The 19,486-nt window shown below is 48.4% G+C and overlaps 1 protein-coding gene across 5 annotated transcripts in view; it reads right to left on the reverse strand.

Moving 5' to 3' along the window:
• The window catches only part of LOC149452862 (protein turtle homolog B-like), an 85,048-nt gene extending 65,834 nt beyond the window's left edge, over positions 1 to 19,214 (reverse strand). For 4 of the 5 annotated variants that reach the window (XR_016314823.1, XM_089688895.1, XM_089688894.1 and 1 more), the window contains exon 1: positions 1,472 to 1,607. Coding sequence is in view for 4 of the 5 variants with exons in the window: in XM_089688895.1 (XP_089545021.1) it covers positions 1,472 to 1,556 (85 nt within the window). In the remaining variant the exon portion in view is untranslated. Of the gene's footprint in view, positions 1 to 1,471; positions 1,608 to 19,071 lie in introns of those variants that run through there. The other variant, XM_089688896.1, reaches the window with a different exon arrangement.
• Between the last annotated feature and the right edge of the window lie 272 nt (positions 19,215 to 19,486).

Genomic DNA, 19,486 nt, shown 5'->3' on the forward strand with positions numbered 1-19,486 from the left:
GGGACAGCCACGAGCCTTCACTGGGAGAAGACCCATGGGCCCTCACAAGGGGCAGATATGAGCCTTCACTGGGAGAAGACCCATGGGCCCTCACAAGGGGCAGATATGAGCCTTCACTGGGAGAAGACCCATGGGCCCTCACAAGGGGCAGATATGAGCCTTCACTGGGAGAAGACCCATGGGCCCTCACAGGAGAGACACAGACTGCGTTACAAGAGCTAATAATGACCCTCAAGGGGGACAGGTAGGAAGCCTTTGCATGGGGCAGACACAGGCCCTTATAGGACAGATAAGGGCCCTCACTGGGAATAGACATGGGCATCTGCAAGAGAAAGATACTGGTCAGTCTTCAAAGGGAGAAAATAAGGCCCTCCCCACAGTGGACAGATATAGTTCTCTATAGGGGACACCGGGGGGGGGGGGGCCTTCACGTCAGACAGGTCTTCACAGAGCTCTTGCAGGGGGCAGACATGGGCCCCCGCAGGAGAAAAACAGGAGCCTTCATATTCACAGTGGGAGAGATAGAAGTCCTCACAGGGGTCACTGGGGAAAAAAAAAGCAACACACAGATCATGTAATCAGCTGTCATTTACCCCTACAGATACTGAGAGGAGCTCTGCTATACATATACCCCTACAGACAAAGATTAGATATGCTATACATTTACCCCTACAGATACTGAGAGGAGCTCTGCTATACATATACCCCTACAGACACTGAGAGGAGTTCTGCAATATTTACCCCAACAGACATAGAGGAGTTCTGCTATATTTACCCCAACAGACATAGAGGAGTTCTGCTTCACATTTACCCCAAACACTGAGAGGAGCTCTGCTATAATTTACCCCAAACACTGAGAGGAGCTCTGCTATAATTTACCCAACAAACACTGAGAGGAGCTCTGCTATAATTTACCCCAACAAACACTGAGAGGAGCTCTGCTATAATTTACCCCAACAAACACTGAGAGGAGCTCTGCTATAATTTACCCCAACAAACACTGAGAGGAGCTCTGCTATAATTTACCCCAACAAACACTGAGAGGAGCTCTGCTATAATTTACCCCAAACAGACACAGAGGAGCTCTGCTATAATTTACCCCTACAGACATTGAGAGGAGCTCTGCTACACAATTACCCCAACAAACACTGAGAGGAGCTCTGCTATAATTTACCCCAACAGACATTGAGAGGAGCTCTGCTACACAATTACCCCAACAAACACTGAGAGGAGCTCTGCTATAATTTACCCCCAGATCTTGAAAACCAGAAAGCTGCATGAACACTAAATCCATGTTTATCTGGAGGAGAGTTCCCTCCACCTCTAGTGAATGTTTCAGTTTGGGGAGGAGTAATGTAACACACTGGGGAAGAACATAATTGGAGGCTACATAAGAGGTCTTGCTGGCTTGCTATGGAATGAGAACCCTGCCTGTGATGTCTTCTAAGCATGTGTTCAGTGAAAAGATCACCTGATTTGGAATGGGAGACCTCCAGCCCGGACATCAGGCGCAGGGGGCCACACACTACAAGATCTGCAATACATCTGCATCTCATCGTCTAATTTGTCTGATAAATGAATGGTGGAGATGCTCTGCAGATGCTTCCTTGCAATGCTCTGCGGGAAGGAAGGAGTCGCGCGGATTCTGTTGCTGGGTCACGTTTCCTCGGTGATGTCACCGGTCACGCAGGAACATGGGGTGGGGGAAGGGGGCTCTAGAAGGAGAAGGATGGCTGAACATGCACAGGATTCTTTCCAGCAGGGAAGGGGTTACATGGACTCAGCTACGAGACTGCAGCAAGCGTTTTCTGCCAGCAACCTGATTGGCTGCCGGTGACATCACCAACTCTGGGGAGTGATATCAGTGGATATTTCTGACACACAGGAGAAAGTCAGTGATGGAGGAGACGGTGGTGACCCCGAGTGACAAGCACTGACATATCCACACCCCGAGAGGACAGCTCTGTGATGTGCCTTCCATACAGAGGAGGGGGGTCCGGTCATCTCATACATAGTATAGAGTGAGGGGCGGGTCAGGTCCTCTCATACATAGTATAGAGCGAAGGGGGGGGGGGGGGGGGTCAGGTCATCTCATACATAGTATAGAGCGAAGGGGGGGGGTCAGGTCCTCTCATACATAGTATAGAGCGAAGGGGGGGGGGGTCCGGTCCTCTCATACATAGTATAGAGCGAAGGGGGGGGGGGTCAGGTTCTCTCATACATAGTATAGAGCGGAGGGGGGTCAGGTCCTCTCATACATAGTATAGAGCGAAGGGGGGGTCAGGTCCTCTCATACATAGTATACAGCAGAAGGGGGGGTCCGCTCCTCTCATACATAGTATACAGCAGAAGGGGGGGGGGGTCCGCTCCTCTCATACATTGTATAGAGCAAAGATGGGGGTCTGCTCCTCTCATACATTGTATACAGCAGAGATGGGGTCCGTTCCTCTCATGCATTGTATACAGAAGGGGGGGGGGGGGTGTCCAGTCCTCTCATACACTGTATAGAGCAAAGATGGGGGGTCCGCTCCTCTCATACATTGTATATAGCAGAGATGGGGGTGTCCTGCACCCCCCCCCTATACATTGTACAGAACAGAGAAAGGGCTGCCCGGTCCTCCCATACATTGTACAGAGAGAAGGGGGTGTCCGGTCCTCCCATACATTGTACAGAGAGAAGGGGGTGTCCGGTCCGCCCATACATTGTACAGAGAGAAGGGGGTGTCCGGTCCTCCCATACATTGTACAGAGAGAAGGGGGTGTCCGGTCCGCCCATACATTGTACAGAGAGAAGTGGGTGTCCGGTCCTCCCATACATTGTACAGAGAGAAGGGGGTGTCCGGTCCTCCCATACATTGTACAGAGAGAAGGGGGTGTCCGGTCCTCCCATACATTGTACAGAAAATAGAAAGGGGTGTCCGTTCCTCCCATACATTGCACAGAGAGGAGAAGGGGGTGTCCGGTCCTCCCATACATAGTATAGAGCGAAGGGGGGGGGGTCAGGTCCTCTCATACATAGTATAGAGCGAAGGGGGGGGGTCAGGTTCTCTCATACATAGTATACAGCAGAAGGGGGGGGGGGTCCGCTCCTCTCATACATTGTATAGAGCAAAGATGGGGGTCCGCTCCTCTCATACATTGTATAGAGCAAAGATGGGGGTCCGCTCCTCTCATACATTGTATACAGCAGAGATGGGGTCCGCTCCTCTCATGCATTGTATACAGAAGGGGGGGGGGTGTCCAGTCCTCTCATACACTGTATAGAGCAAAGATGGGGGGTCCGCTCCTCTCATACATTGTATAGAGCAGAGATGGGGGTGTCCTGCACCCCCCCCCCATACATTGTACAGAACAGAGAAAGGGCTGCCCGGTCCTCCCATACATTGTACAGAGAGAAGGGGGTGTCCGGTCCTCCCATACATTGCACAGAGAGGAGAAGGGGGTGTCCGGTCCTCCCATACATTGTACAGAGAGAAGGGGGTGTCCGGTCCGCCCATACATTGTACAGAGAGAAGGGGGTGTCCAGTCCGCCCATACATTGTACAGAGAGAAGGGGGTGTCCGGTCCTCCCTTACATTGCACAGAGAGGAGAAGGGGGTGTCCGGTCCTCCCATACATTGTCCAGAGCAGATAAGGAGATGTCCTGCCCCCTCCCATACATTGCACAGAGCAGATAAGGGGGTGTCCAATCCTCCCATACATTATACAGAGCAAAAGAGGAGGTGTCTTGTCCTCCCATACATTGTACAGGGAAGAAGAAGGGGTGCCCAGTCCTCCCGTACATTATACAGAACAGAAAAGTGGGGTGCCCTCCACTCCCATACATTATACAGAGGAGAAAAGAGGGGTACTCAGTCCTCCCATACATTATACAGAGCAGAAAAGAGGGGTGCCCTGTCCTCCCATACATTATACAGAGGAGAAAAGAGGGGTGCCCTGTCCTCCAAAACATTATACAGAGGAGAAAAGAGGGGTGCCCTGTCCTCCCATACATTATACAGAGGAGAAAAGAGGGGTGCCCTGTCCTCCCATACATTATACAGAAGATGTAATGGGTGTCCTGTCCCCCCCCCCTCCAATACATTGTACAGAGCTGTATCTGCTATCTACAGTGACAAGAAGGGGAAATCCTTCCCCTCATACAATGTACAGAGTAAGTGATAAGAAGGGAGTAACCTGTTCCCACCTCCCTCAAACATTACACAGAGATGAGGATCAGCACTGATAAGGTGGTCAGGTTCGCCCCCCCCCCCCCTTACACATACAGCAATGTATTTGCAGTGATGAGAAGGGGTGTTCTATGCCCCCCCATGCATTGTACAGAACTGAGTTTTCAGTGATAGGAAGGGGTATCCTGCCCCTTCCATACACTGTACAATGATGTATATGGAGTTACATCATTATACAAAGCTGTATCTGCAGTGATAAGAGAACGTCCTGCCCCCACCCCCAATACGTTGTACAAGGATTACAGCGGGTAAAACAAGTATTGAACACTTCACCATTTTTCTAGGTAAATATATTTCTAAAGGTGCTATTGTCATGCAATTTTCACCATGTCGGTAACAATCCATGCAATCCATACATGCAAAAAAAAAAAACAAATAAGTTCAGAAATGAAGTTATGTCTAACAACATGAAATGACACAGGGAAAAAGTATTGAACACATGAAAAAAAAGGGAGGTGAAAAAAAGGCATGAAAAGCCAAAACACCAGCTGAAATCTGTCAGCAATTAGAAAACAATCCTGCCCCTTGTCAGTGCAAATTAATATCATCTGGTTCAGTCTCAAATGATGGCCTATAAAAAAAAAAAAAGGTGTCTCATTACCAAGGTGTCACACAAGAAACATCTCATGATGGGCAAAAGCAAAGAGCTCTCTCAAGACCATTGTAACCTTATTGTTACAAAACATATGGATGGCATTGGTTACAGAAGGATTTCTAAACTCCTGAATGTTCCAGTGAGCACTGTTGGGGCCATAATCCAGAAGTGGAAAGAACATCATTTCACCATAAACCAGCCACGACCAGGTGCTCCTCACAAGATTTCTGACAGAGGAGTGAAAAGAATTATCAGAAGAGTTGTCCAAGGGCCAAGGACCACTTGTGGAGAGCTTCAGAAAGACCTGGAATTAGCAGGTACAATTGCTTCAAAGAGAACAATAAGTAATGCACTCAACTGCCATGGCCAGTATGCATGCTCACCATGCAAGACTCCATTGCTGAAGAAAAAGCATGCTGAAGCACGTTTAAAGTTTGCTGCACAACATTTATACAAGCCTGTGAAATACTGGGAGAATATAGTCTGGTCAGATGAGACCAAAATGTAACTCTTTGGATGCCATAATACACACCATGTTTGGAGGTCAAATGGCACTGCATATAACCCCAACTTCACGAACAGTGAAGTTTGGGAGGTGGGAACATCATGGCGTGGGGCTGTTTTTCAGCATACAGTACTGGCAAACGTCATATCACCGAAGGAACGACAAATGAAAAAATTTACCGAGACATATTTGATAAAAATCTGCTGCCATCTACCAGGATGATGAAGATGAAACGAGGGGAGATATTTTAGAAAGACAATGATCCCAAACACAAAGCCAAGGAAACTCTCAATTGATATCAAAGAGAAAATAAAGCTGCTAGAATGACCAAGCAATCACCTGACTTGAATCCAAAAGAAAATCTATGGAAAGAACTAAAGATCAGAATTCATAGAAGAAGCCCACGGAACCGTTAAGATTTGAGGACTGTTGTGTTGAGAATGGTCCAAAATCACATATGAGCAATGCATGTGACTAGTTTCTCCATACAGGAGGCATCTTGAAGCTGTCATTACCAACAAAGGATTTTGTACAAAGTATTACGTTTCAGTTAATGTGTTCAACACTTTTTCCCCGTGTCATTCCATTTTATTACACATAACTTAATTTCTGAACCTATTTGTTTTGGTGTCTTTGTATGTATGGATTGCATGGGTTGTTACTGACGTGGTGAAAATTTCATGTCAGAGAAAGACACAAAATCCACACATATACAGTATAAGAACCCATTACCTTTGAGGCCAACATCTTAACTGAATCACCAACAAGACCAACAGCAATACCAGGCCACCTCAGAGAATGACAATGCTATTGGATAACTTGACATAAGCCTTGCTACTGGATCACCTGCAAGGGTAACAAAGCCACCCAATCAACCCAAAAAAATGTAAACACCAGACACAAAATCCACACATATACGAGAACCCATTACTTGAATGTTATCTAATCACTTCTGACACCAACAGTGTCACCTGATCACCTACAAGCCTTACAGCTTCACCTGGTCACCTCTAATACAGACATCATCCCCTGACATTACACAGTTCCCATTTATCAGCAACTCTTACACCAACAGTGTTACCTGATCCCCCCCGCTGACACAGACCGCGATACCTGATCCCCCGCTGACGCACACCGCGATACCTGTCACCCCTCGATGCACACCGCGATAACTGATCTCCCTCCGACAAAGACCGCGATAACTGATCCCCCTCCGACACAGACCGTGAAACCCAAATCCCTCCGACACAGGGAGCGAGATCCGGATCCCCTCCGACACAGGGAGCGAGATCCGGATCCCCTCCGACACAGGGAGCGAGATCCGGATCCCCTCCGACACAGGGAGCGAGATCCGGATCCCCTCCGACACAGGGAGCGAGATCCGGATCCCCTCCGACACAGGGAGCGAGATCCGGATCCCCTCCGACACAGGGAGCGAGATCCGGATCCCCTCCGACACAGGGAGCGAGATCCGGATCCCCTCCGACACAGGGAGCGAGATCCGGATCCCCTCCGACACAGATCGCGAGATCCGATCCCCTCCGACACAGATCGCGAGATCCGATCCCCTCCGACACAGATCGCGAGATCCGATCCCCTCCGACACAGATCGCGAGATCCGATCCCCTCCGACACAGATCGCGAGATCCGATCCCCTCCGACACAGATCGCGAGATCCGATCCCCTCCGACACAGATCGCGAGATCCGATCCCCTCCGACACAGATCGCGAGATCCGATCCCCTCCGACACAGATCGCGAGATCCGATCCCCTCCGACACAGATCGCGAGATCCGATCCCCTCCGACACAGATCGCGAGATCCGATCCCCTCCGACACAGATCGCGAGATCTGATCCCCTCCGACACAGATCGCGAGATCCGATCCCCTCCGACACAGATCGCGAGATCTGATCCCCTCCGACACAGATCGCGAGATCTGATCCCCTCCGACACAGATCGCGAGATCTGATCCCCTCCGACACAGATCGCGAGATCTGATCCCCTCCGACACAGACAGAGATACCCGATATCCTCCGACACAGACAGAGATACCTGATATCCTCCGACACAGACAGAGATACCCGATATCCTCCGACACAGACAGAGATACCCGATATCCTCCGACACAGACAGAGATACCCGATATCCTCCGACACAGACAGAGATACCCGATATCCTCCGACACAGACAGAGATACCCGATATCCTCCGACACAGACAGAGATACCCGATATCCTCCGACACAGACAGAGATACCCGATATCCTCCGACACAGACAGAGATACCTGATATCCTCCGACACAGAGATACCTGATATCCTCCGACACAGACATACCTGATATCATCCGACACAGACATACCTGATATCCTCCGACACAGAGATACCTGATATCCTCCGACACAGAGATACCTGATATCCTCCGACACATACAGATAGCTGATCCCCTCCAACACAGACAGATAGCTGATCCCCTCTGACACAGGACAGAGATACCTTACCACCTCAGGGATACACAGGGGTAGATTTATTAAACTGATTCACTCAGAATCTGGTGCACGGTAGCCAATCAGCTTCTAACCTCAGCTTGTTCAATTAAGCTTTGGTAATAAAACTTAGAATCTGATCAGTTTCTATGCAGACGTGAGCCTGATTTTGCACTCTCCAGGTTTAGTAGATAAACCTTACAGTGCCTTCTAGACATTTATGAGACCAGCAGGGCAAGTCTTTGAGATGTGTGTCAATGGCAGGAGCTGTCTGTGGTGCTGAAGCCAAGTATCTGACTCAGGCATGTGAGGTGTATGTTGGGGCTTATGGCAGGAATTACTGTGGCTCCAATATGAGATAAGTGCCGCACACACAGCTCACACTACGGGCGCCTGTTAATATATGACATGGCCTACATACAGCTGTGATCACATCTCCCTGCCACCTTCTAAGTGTGACATTCCTCATCTCACTAGATTCAGCATGTGCGTCTACTCTTCTCAAAGAGAACTTGCCTTTATACATGCACGGCTCTTACAGCCACCCTTCACCAGGAAATTATTAATCACATTAGTAGATATTTGTGGAAGACATCCAATCATCTGCAGAGCTAGGTAAACAAGTATTGTCTAAATGAAGTATTAAAAACAACTGAAATAAATGAAAGTCTTTCAACCTTTATTCTGAATATTGGGAAGGAGTGCAGGGACCTGTGCTTCTTACACTCTTAGGATCTGTAATGTTTTTGGCAAAGCCAGGAAAAGAAGCCTGACAATGTTCTACTTCTAGAAGCTTCAGAAAACAACGCTGCAATTCTATACAATGCAGTTCCATAAGATGCTCAGTCCTTGTCCATCTCCTTCATTCAGTTACACAAAGTAGCTGAAATCTGCAGGCTCTGTTAAGGGAAAAAGAGAACAGCAGGGGACAGAACATGCGATTAGGCAAGTTCACCAACAAGTTTTAATGAGTGGAGTCCTGATTGAAATAATAGAGATCCTTAGTCATGGTCTCTGTGCACTTTGCACATAGATGACCTCTATATGTCACCAAACTATGTCAACCACTCACCGTCCAATCTGCCCCTGATCAGACACTTCACTCATTAACTGGAGGCCTACCCAGTGTTTCCAAGACAGTTTATTAGAAGAAACTTTCTTGTACATGCCAGGAGAAACAAGAGTTCAGTTGGAAGACAATTCAGCTTTACTTTGGTTCATTAGCATACTTTATCAAAAGAAAAAAAAAAAAAAAAAGAGTTAGCATTGTCAAAACAATGATTTGATGACAGGGATCCCTTCTGGCTGCGTTCCTGGCCCCGCCATGGAAAGTGATACCCTGCTAGAAGAAGTTACAAGATGTTTCGTATCAATACACACGCGTGAGTGGGCGTCTGTGTGGGCCGTTGTGTGAGCTATAGCTGCCACTTGGCAACAAACACTCCTTCTTGCTAGTCAAACTTGTTTACTACGACTTGAGATCAGAATTTTAAGTGGAGAGTTGTAAAATGCTAAATTCTCCAGAAATCCTAATTAACACAAGGATTAGGTACATAAATGTTATTGCTACTCACATGACTGCCCTGCAGGTTATACAAGCTGGACATGGAAGGTGGAGATCAGAGGTGACATGGAAGGCTGAGGATTGGATGTGACATGGAAGGTGGAGATCAGAGGTGACAGGGAAGGCTGAGGATTGGATATGACATGGAAGGTGGAGATCAGAGGTGACAGGGAAGGCTGAGGATTGGATGTGACATGGAAGGTGGAGATCAGAGGTGACATGGAAGGCTGAGGATTGGATATGATATGGAAGGTGGAGATCAGAGGTGACATGGAAGGCTGAGGATTGGATGTGACTTGGAAGGTGGAGATCAGAGGTGCTGTGGAAGGCTGACAATTGGAGGGGACACTGAAGGCTGAAGATTGGTTATGGTATGGAAGGCGGAGGATCAGTGGTGACATGGAATGCTAAGGATTGGGTATTGCATGGAAGGAGAAGGATCACAGGTAAACACAGATTGGCAAAAAAAGCCCAATTCCAGCTAAAATACGGTTTTCAGTTTGTATTGCATCAACAAGAGTAAAATTTCTGTCAGGTATTTTTTCTGTGACATCATTGTAGAGATTTCACCTCACATCCTGTCTCTGTGACTCCTGTACAAGAAATAGGAGGTGCAGTTGTCACCCGTACAAGATGGTGGAAGGAAATAAAATGTTCTAACCATTTACCACTTTCCTGAAATTGTGCTTTGGTTTATGTCTGTGACCCTGCTAAAAAGATTCTTGTCACCAATAGGATGTAATAGAACATCTTCCTTGTTACTCACCACTCAATTCATAATTAAAAAACATTTTGGCTGGTTTTGGACATTAAATACAGCAATATGAAAGTTTAGTTGCTCCACGTAGGAAAGATTTGTCTCTACACCTGTCAATACATGGACTGTGTCTCAGCTAAATCTATCTTCTATAAATTGTTCTTGTAGGAGAGAAAGTGGGCAAGTATACAAAATATGGCTGTCACCAGATCTGGATATGAAGGGAAATCTTTCAGTGTGAACACTTGTTCTACTGACAAAGGTCAAAGTTGAGAATGTTCACCTCAATTGGGGAGATGGGGACAGAAATGTAGGAAAACCTCACAAGTGGGGACATTGGAAGCTTCAAAACTCCAGAGAGGTTTCAATTCTTACTCACTCCATCTAAAATGTAAAGTGGTTGTAAACCCTTACATTTACCCAGTGAAGTGACTGACCTCAAGTGATACAGAGATTAAACAAATCCTCCTGCATAAGTTGTACCTGTTTATCTGCAGTCATCTCTTCTCTACATCTGTTCAAAGTGCTTAATTTATAAAGCTTGTCTAAGTTGTCAGAAAAAGAAAAAGGGAGTGAAAAGACGCCTCCCCCCTCTACAAATCAAACAGAGAAAAACAGGCTGTCAATCTGCTGGAGCTCCCTCTGGTCACCATTTTTCTCTTGGTGTCAAGAAGACTTGTCAGAAGTGATTCATGGCAATAGAGGAATGAGGCAGCGGACAGAAATGACACATCGTGCTCTTAATTGAGAGAGGGATACACTTTATAAAATACAAAAATATAGGAGATAATATCTGATCACAGGAGCTTGCATTGCAGATAACCAGCAATAAAGAAGTTACACAGGCTGGCCAGAAGTGAACTCTGGGCTATCTAACAAGACAACGCTTAGAACAGAGATGGAGGTTACACAAGGTTGAGGGATTAGGAATTTTACCTCCTGCATACAGAGTGGAGCCTGAGAACAGAGTTAGTGGAGAATATCATGAGATGAACACTTCCCTCTGTGGGGAGAACTTCAAACACTGCGGATTAGGAAGAAGTTTGGAATCAGAAGCAGAGCATTGACTTGTGAGAAGCCTAGGAAGGGGTTGGGAGGGTCTGCCGAAGGAGAGTGAAGAGGGTTTGCCGAAGGAAAGTATGGAGGGTTTGTGGAAAGAGTGTAGAGGGTAGGCGGTAGGGGAGTCTAGAGCAGCTTTTTTCAGTCAAAGTACCCTATTTGCACAATCTCGAGGCAGCCCATCCTAAAAATGTTAAAAACTATTCGTTTTATATAAGGCAGCCACATCCACATACTTAAAGACACCCAACGCCAGAGGTGATTTATTCTTACATAGCAAACACACCTTTGCACACTGGTACTGATTAGTATAACAATGTTTCTTTTCTCCCTCAGGATCTCTTTCTTTCACTCAGCTTATGTGACCCCAGTGCTGGTGGGCATGGGAGGGCAAACAAGGATGCTGTGCAGGTGCCCGACGTCCTCCTTATCAACTGATAATGGAATCTTATAATATCTTGGAGAAAAAAAGAGAAACTAATCGGTGGCAGACATGACAGCAATGAAATATTGTGTAACCTGCAGAAGTTTACGGACAACAGAGATGAGACAAAATAACACAGACCACAGGCAAGACACATGTGGCATGGCATCAATTACAGGGTCACTGACAGAGGCAGAAGTGGAAACACTGCTAGTTCTATCTTTCACAGTTTATAGAAAACTGCAGAAAATCAGCCAGTAACCTGAGCAGGAGGTGGATCCCAGGACTTAACCAGCTATGATATCCTGAACTGCAGAGAAGTGTGGAGTCTCATTCAGAGCATTCCATGGCCTGAGAAGTCCCATCTATAAGATTCTCGGCATGACAGATTCATGGTCCCATCTTGGTCATTTCCAGGCCCGAGAGAGATAGAGGGCCAGCTAGAGGATTCCTGGGACTGAATGGTGCAGAGTTGAATTTAGGGAATTCTCAAGTCTGAGAGGTGAGGAGTCTTATTACAGAAGACGTCATGGCACCCAGTATCTCACAATACAGTGCCCCTTGTACAAAGGATGACAGGGCTTCCAATATCACACAATGCAGTGTGCATCATACACAGGATGTCATGGCACCTGATATCCCACAATGCAATGCTCATCATACACATGATGTCATGGCACCTGATATCCCATAATGCAATGTTCATCATACACATGATGTCATAGCACCTGATATCTCACAATGCAATGTTCATCATACACATGATGTCAAGGCACCTGATATCCCATAATGCAATGTTCATCATACACATGATGTCATGGCACCTGATATCTCACGATGCAATGTTCATCACATACAGAATGCCATGGCACCTGATATTCCACAATGCAGTGCTCACCATATACAGAATGTCATGGATCCCAATATCCCACAGGGCACTATGCTAAAAAGTAACGTAACAAAGCTTTTCAGTTTTCATCCCAGATAGAACTGGTGGCACGTTATTACTGTATCTACTCCCATACCTGGGTATAGGGGAAAGCATGGTACTTTGTGAATGGAGGATGGGAGCAGAGCATTGACTATGAAGCAGACATCATGCCATCCTAGACCCAGTGACCATAACATGACGTATGCAGCCATGGAGAGGATGGACAGTCTGCCTGGAGAAATCCAAAAATGATATTTCACATACAGGTGGAGCACCCCATAGACGCAGTTGCAGATGTGAAACTCAACGTGGAACCCTTGAAAAGATATGGCTAGGTGCTTTAATTCTACAGCATCTACGAGACACAAAGATTTCTGGGTGGAGAGTCTGTTTAGTGTCATCTACAGCCAGAATGAATAGACCTTCCCAAACAAAAACTGCATTCACTATTGGAAATGTGTAGGGAAACAATTTATCATTCTGCTGCTTTGAATTTTCTTATTAATGCGGGCAAAAACAAACGCGAATTTAACCCACAATTAGAAAATCAAACAAACATTCTTATATTAGGAAAGAATATTGAACATAATTCTACCAGTGCATGGCAAACTTAAAGTATAAATAAAGGCAAAATGTTTTCTTTTAGCTTCGGACAGAGTAGAGATTGATTATAACCCCTGTCAGGTTTTTATTGTTGTCTGTGCCCCAGTTGGGGAGCTTCAGCCTCTCTGTTTATCCAGTTTACCATTATCATTGAAAGTAAAAGAAAATCCCACATTTTGGGTTGTCCCCAGAACAGTAATAAAAGGGAAATCTCCCAATGGGGACAATAATTCTGGTGACCTGGGGGGCCCAAAGGGATTCCCTTATTTGCAGGGATTTCCTCTCACTTCCTGTTTTGGCTATGGGACAGGAAGTGAAGGGAAATCTCCACAATAGGACACAGATGGGGGAAAAAAAACTGACAGAGGTTATAACCCTCCCTTATTCTATCCAAAATGAAAAAAGGTTTTACCTATAGTTCTACTTTAAGAGAGAAGTGTGGGTTTTCAGAAAAACAAACATTCATACTCACCTAGATGGATGCAGCATCGGTCCAATGTTGCATCTGTCTCCTATCGCCTCTAAGACTGAGAACCGAGCGATCAAAGGCCACTGAACGCTCGGCTCTCAGTCTTCAGTGAGCAGAGAACAGTAATTGTCAGTATCCACTCTATCCCTCCACCGCTCATTGGAGAGCCAAGCTGTGCAAGGGCCAGGAGCAGCTGGCATCTGGGTGGATCTCAACATTATTGTCTGAATCCCTGCAGAGCCTGGACTGGCTCTGTGAGGTCAGCCAACAGCTGACTTTAGCCCACTGTCAGCTGAACCCAGGTCACAGAAGTGCAGAATTAAATGCTTTGGTTATACTTTTCCTTTAGTTCTCCTGGTCAGTGGAATGATGTCATTCAGAGAAGATGGAGGCAGCAAAGGGTCCCTGTGTGAGAATAACGTGCCCCCTTACCCCCCCCCCCCTCCCCACCCCATTCAATGCCTTAGTACAAACAAGTACTCTTTGTATATAAACAGATGCAAGTTAGGAGTGCTTTGTGTGCTAGGATCTCCACCATGAAATATAACTGGAGTCAGGCAGCGAACATACTTCACTTCCTGCCCAGAGCGTCCACAGGAAGTGGGAGAAGTGTTCCGCATGTCTCAGTGCCAACATGGCAGGAAGTGAATATTCAGGGAATGAGGAGACCACAGGTGAGGTCCCAGCATCCAACCAACCTGCATTTTGTGTATCTGGGCCCCTAAATCCAGAGGGCTCCTGTGCAGATGCATGCATGGTGTGCCCATTCTGTCCTGTTCCTTGTGGCTGTCTCCTGAGATCTGGAGGGATCCCAGACTCTGCACATTAACTACAATGTACTCTGCTCAGCATCACATGGAAAGAAATTGAAAGTTCCAGGAGCCATCTCCATCTCTGGGGGACAATCACACAATTCTTCCGCCAGTCAGTCAGTGCAGTAAAAAGGGGACATCGCACTACCTGCACAGATGGATCACATCAGCCTTGTCCTAACATATGGAGCAGAACATTCATTTGTGGTAAGCCCCTTCCCCCACGCATCACACATCAGTGATGGCAAAGTGAGCAGCTCCACCAATCACTGAATTCCCCAGCAGGAAAATGTCATTTCCTCTCAGCTCTGCCAATAGTGCAGACAAATTGTATTCCCCTCTTCCTGCAGACTACAGTCTCTGTGCCCGGAGGACTGAGAGGAGAGGGATCCCACGCTCATCAAAGATCATTTCTGCAATTACTGGTGGAAACTTCAAGCTGTCATCAATCAGCGGCCTTTAAATCAGAGCACAAGATGAATTAACCCCTTTGCTGCTGGAAACACAACAGACTACTGCAGCCTGGTGAGAGGCGCAGAGGAGCTGGCAGAGGAAGGGTTAAGCTCCAGAAGGTTCCCAGGAATACACGCTGCTTCCAGGTGATGTCTCCTCAGCAAGCCAGTCATGACAACTTTCGTTGACACACATCTAGTGACATGACCGGATCCCCCTGTAATGAATAGATTCATCATACACTCTGCAATATCGGTTTATCCTTTCAGAACTCCACCCAAAACCACCCGGGACAAGCTGCCTGTCACATGGCAATGAATTCATGAATTACAGATGACATCATCCAGAGCCTCCGCGCTCCGACCGTCATCTCCCTCTTGCACCTCTACACGACTTGTGACACTGACTCACACTAATGAGATGTGGCAAGATAAAAACGTGGAGCCTGTCAGCACCCCACAGCCCTCCTGGTCAGAGTCCTTCACCATCCCTGCTGCATGGACACTCAGCTCACCATCAGTCTGCAGCAGCCATCCATTAACCCTTTCCTCATCGCCCGTCACACTCCATCAAATATCTAGGATGTCAGACACAGGAGTGCAGGAGAGGACATGGCGGGGTCACAGAGCATAAAGGGACATTTCTCCTCCTGGAAATCACAGATAAAGTGACCTCATTTACTCTGTGTCCCTGCTCTGCCCTCTCTGTGCCTCTGCCAAGGCCTAGCCTGCACACAACTATGATGCCAAGACAGACTCCACTGCGGTGCTGCTAATGCCAACAGCTGCTGCAAGTTAGGAAGTGCCAACACCTGGACATGGGATGTCCTGCAACGGACAACATCCCACAAGAGTGTGTGGCACCTCTAAGTACCCAGGAAACCTATATGGACATAATCTAATCTAACTAGCGAACAGAGGGATAACCCTAGTGTCCCATCCAACGATCAGAGAGCTAACCCTAGTGTCCTAACCAGCGATCAGAGAGCTAACCCTAGTGTGCGAACCAGTCATCAGAGAGCTAACCCTAGTGTCCCAACCAGCCATCAGAGAGCTAACCCTAGTGTCCCAACCAGCCATCAGAGAGCTAACCCTAGTGTCCCAACCAGCCATCAGAGAGCTAACCCTAGTGTCCCAACCAGCCATCAGAGAGCTAACCCTAGTGTCCCAACCAGCCATCAGAGAGCTAACCCTAGTGTCCCAACCAGCCATCAGAGAGCTAACCCTAGTGTCCCAACCAGCCATCAGAGAGCTAACCCTAGTGTCCCAACCAGCCATCAGAGAGCTAACCCTAGTGTCCCAACCAGCCATCAGAGAGCTAACCCTAGTGTCCCAACCAGCGATCAGAGATAACCCTAGCGTCCCAACCAGCAATCAGAGTGATAACCCTAGCGTCCCAACCAGCGATCAGAGTGATAACCCTAGTGTCCCAACCAGCCATCATAGCGATAACCCTAGTGTCCCAACCAGCCATCATAGCGATAACCCTAGTATCCCAACCAGCGATCAGAGAGCTAACCCTAGTGTCCCAACCGGAGATCAGAGAGCTAACCCTAGTGTCCCAACCAGCCATCAGAGAGCTAACCCTAGTGTCCCAACCAGCCATCAGAGAGCTAACCCTAGTGTCCCAACCAGCCATCAGAGAGCTAACCCTAGTGTCCCAACCAGCCATCAGAGAGCTAACCTTAGTGTCCCAACCAGCCATCAGAGAGATAACCCTAGTGTCCCAACCAGCCGTCGGAGACATAACCCTAGTGTCCCAACCAGCCGTCGGAGACATAACCCTAGTGTCCCAACCAGCCGTCGGAGACATAACCCGACTGTCCCAGCCAGCGATCGGAGAGATAACCCGACTGTCCCAGCCAGCGATCGGAGAGATAACCCGACTGTCCCAGCCAGCGATCGGCGAGATAACCCGACTGTCCCAACCAGCGATCGGCGAGATAACCCGACTGTCTCAGCCAGCGATCGGAGATAACCCGACTGTCCCAACCAGCGATCGCAGAGATAACCCGACTGTCCCAGCCTGCGAACGGAGCGAAAACCCGACTGTCCCAACCAGCGATCAGAGAGATAACCCGACTGTCCCAACCAGCAATCGCAGAGATAACCCAACTGTTCCAACCAGCGATCACAGAGATAACCTTACTGCCCTATCTAATGGTCAAAGAGATAATCCAATAAGGAGATATATTCCTACTCCCCCCAATTAGTGATGGGAGAGATAACCCAACTGCCCCAAGCAATGAGAAAAGGTCATCCTATTGTCCCAACCAAAGAAGAAAGACAATCCTACTGCCCCATCTAATGGTCAATGAGATAAGCCAATAAAGAGAGATGATCCTATTGCCCCATCCAATAAAGAGAGATGATCCTATTGCCCCATCCAATAAGGAGAGATAATCCTACTGCCCAAGCCAATGATCAGACAGATGATACTACTTTCCCAGCCAATAAACAGAGATAATCCTATTGCCCCATATAGTGAGGAGAGAGAATTCTACTGCCCCATCCAGTTAAGGGAGAAACAATCCTACTGCCCCATCAAATGACCAATGAGAAAATCCCATTGCAAGTTGCAATTAGTGGCAGGACAGCGAGGGGTAGATTTTGGGGTATAAGTACAGAAGAGGTGAAGGATGGGGGTGGCAGGTCAGGGAGAAGGAGAGGAGTTCTATGTAACTGAATGGGGCAGACAGGAGGGGGTACATGGGTATTACAAAGCAAAAAGGGGGAGGGAGATACTGGGGCCTAAAAGGGCAGACAGGAGGAAGGGGAGTTCTGGGGTATTGCAGGGAGTACTGGGGGGTATTCGGGCAGACAGGAGTATTAAAACACTGGGGTATTAAAAGTCAGAAAATGGATTGGGGGGGGGGGGTTGAGTACAGACATGGGAGGGTGGACAGGAGTAATGGGGGTACTGGGGTATTGGAAATGAGGGATGGAGTGGAAGGTCAGGAAGCAGGAGAGGAGTTCTAGGTAGCTGAAAAGGGCAGACAGGAGGAGGTAGTGGGGTATTAGAGGACAGACAGCAGAGGGAGGAGATGCTGGAGGATTATAGGGCAGACAGGAAGAGGTACCGGAGTATTAGAGAACTGACAGCAGAGGGAGGGTATGCTGGAGGATTAGAGGGCAGACAGGAGGAAGGGGGTACTGGGGTATTAGAGGACAGACAGCAGAGGGAGGGGATGCTGGAGGATTAGAGGGCAGACAGGAGGAGGTACTGGGGTATTAGAGGACAGACAGCTGAGGGGAGGATTCTGGAGGATTAGAGGACAGACAGGAGGAGGTACTGGGGTATTAGAGGACAGACAGCAGAGGGGAGGATTCTGGAGGATTAGAGGGCAGTCAGGAGGAAGGGGGTAATGGGGTATTAGAGGACTGACAGCAGAGGGAGGGGATGCTGGAGGATTAGAGGGCAGTCAGGAGGAGGTACTGGGGTATTACAGGACAGACAGCAGAGGGGAGGATTCTGGAGGATTAGAGGGCAGACAGGAGGAGGTACTGGGGTATTAGAGGACAGACAGCAGAGGGAGGGGATGCTGGAGGATTAGAGGGCAGACAGGAGGAAGGGGTACTGGGGTATTAGAGAAGACAGGGGGGAGTATTTGGGTATTAGAAGACAGAAAATGGAGGGAAGAGAGAGGTGGTTGGATCCAGACATGTGAGGGAAGGAGTACTGGGTTATGGCCAGACATGAAGGGGGTACTGGGGTATTAGAGGACAAATGGGAAGGAGGGGGCAGAGAGGAGGGAATAATGGGGTGTTAGGAGTCAACGGTGTGAAGGGGGTCAGAGGTATTAGAGGACAGACAGGGGGGTGTGCTAAGATACTAGGTTCAGACAGGAAGGGGGGGTACTACAGTACAGACAGTGAAGGGGCTACTGGGGTAATAGAGGAGAGGAAGAGGGTACTGGGGTATTAGGGCAGACAGCAGCAATAATTTATGGGGGGTTGGAGTACAGATAGGAAGGGGGTACTGGGGTATTAGAGGGCAGACGGAAGGGGTGCAGTGGAGTATTGGGATATAGACAGGGGTCAGAGAGAGATGAGGAGGAGGGGGGGATCGGGGACACTTTGGGGTCAGGTCAGTTTGGGGGGACAGTCGGGCGGGGGTGGAGGGTAGTCCTCCCCAGTGTAGCAGGCAGTAGTTGGTAGGACAGGCAGCTCCGGTCAGTCGGTCTCACCTTGAGCCCGGGGAGGGGCGCACACGGCGAAGATGACGGCGATGAAATGTCGCACATAGCGGATCATAGTAGATCGTACGATGGTCGCTCCGGAGCCTCATCCTCCCCGCCGTGTCATCCCCCTCCGATCTCCATCTCCTCTCTGCCCGCACCGGACACCGACTATAGCGGCAGCACCCGCCCCCTCACCGCGCCCATTGGCCGGCCCCACTCTGGGGGAGGCGCAGATTGGTCAGGGGAGGCGCCACTCAGCGAGAAGGGGGTGGGGCCAGGCCAAAGGACAGCCGCAGTGTCATGCGCAGTGCTGGGGCCCCCAAAAGCACCGAAATTCGTTCCGGCAGTGTACCCGGCCCCGCTAACATTGTCCGGACAAGGTCCCCTCCACCCCCACTACCACCCCCCACACACACAGCAC

Source organism: Staurois parvus, unplaced genomic scaffold, assembly GCF_062004578.1.
Source record: "Staurois parvus isolate SC_StPar_1 unplaced genomic scaffold, SC_StPar_1.0 ptg000458l, whole genome shotgun sequence".
NCBI classification, from domain to species: Eukaryota; Metazoa; Chordata; class Amphibia; order Anura; family Ranidae; genus Staurois; species Staurois parvus.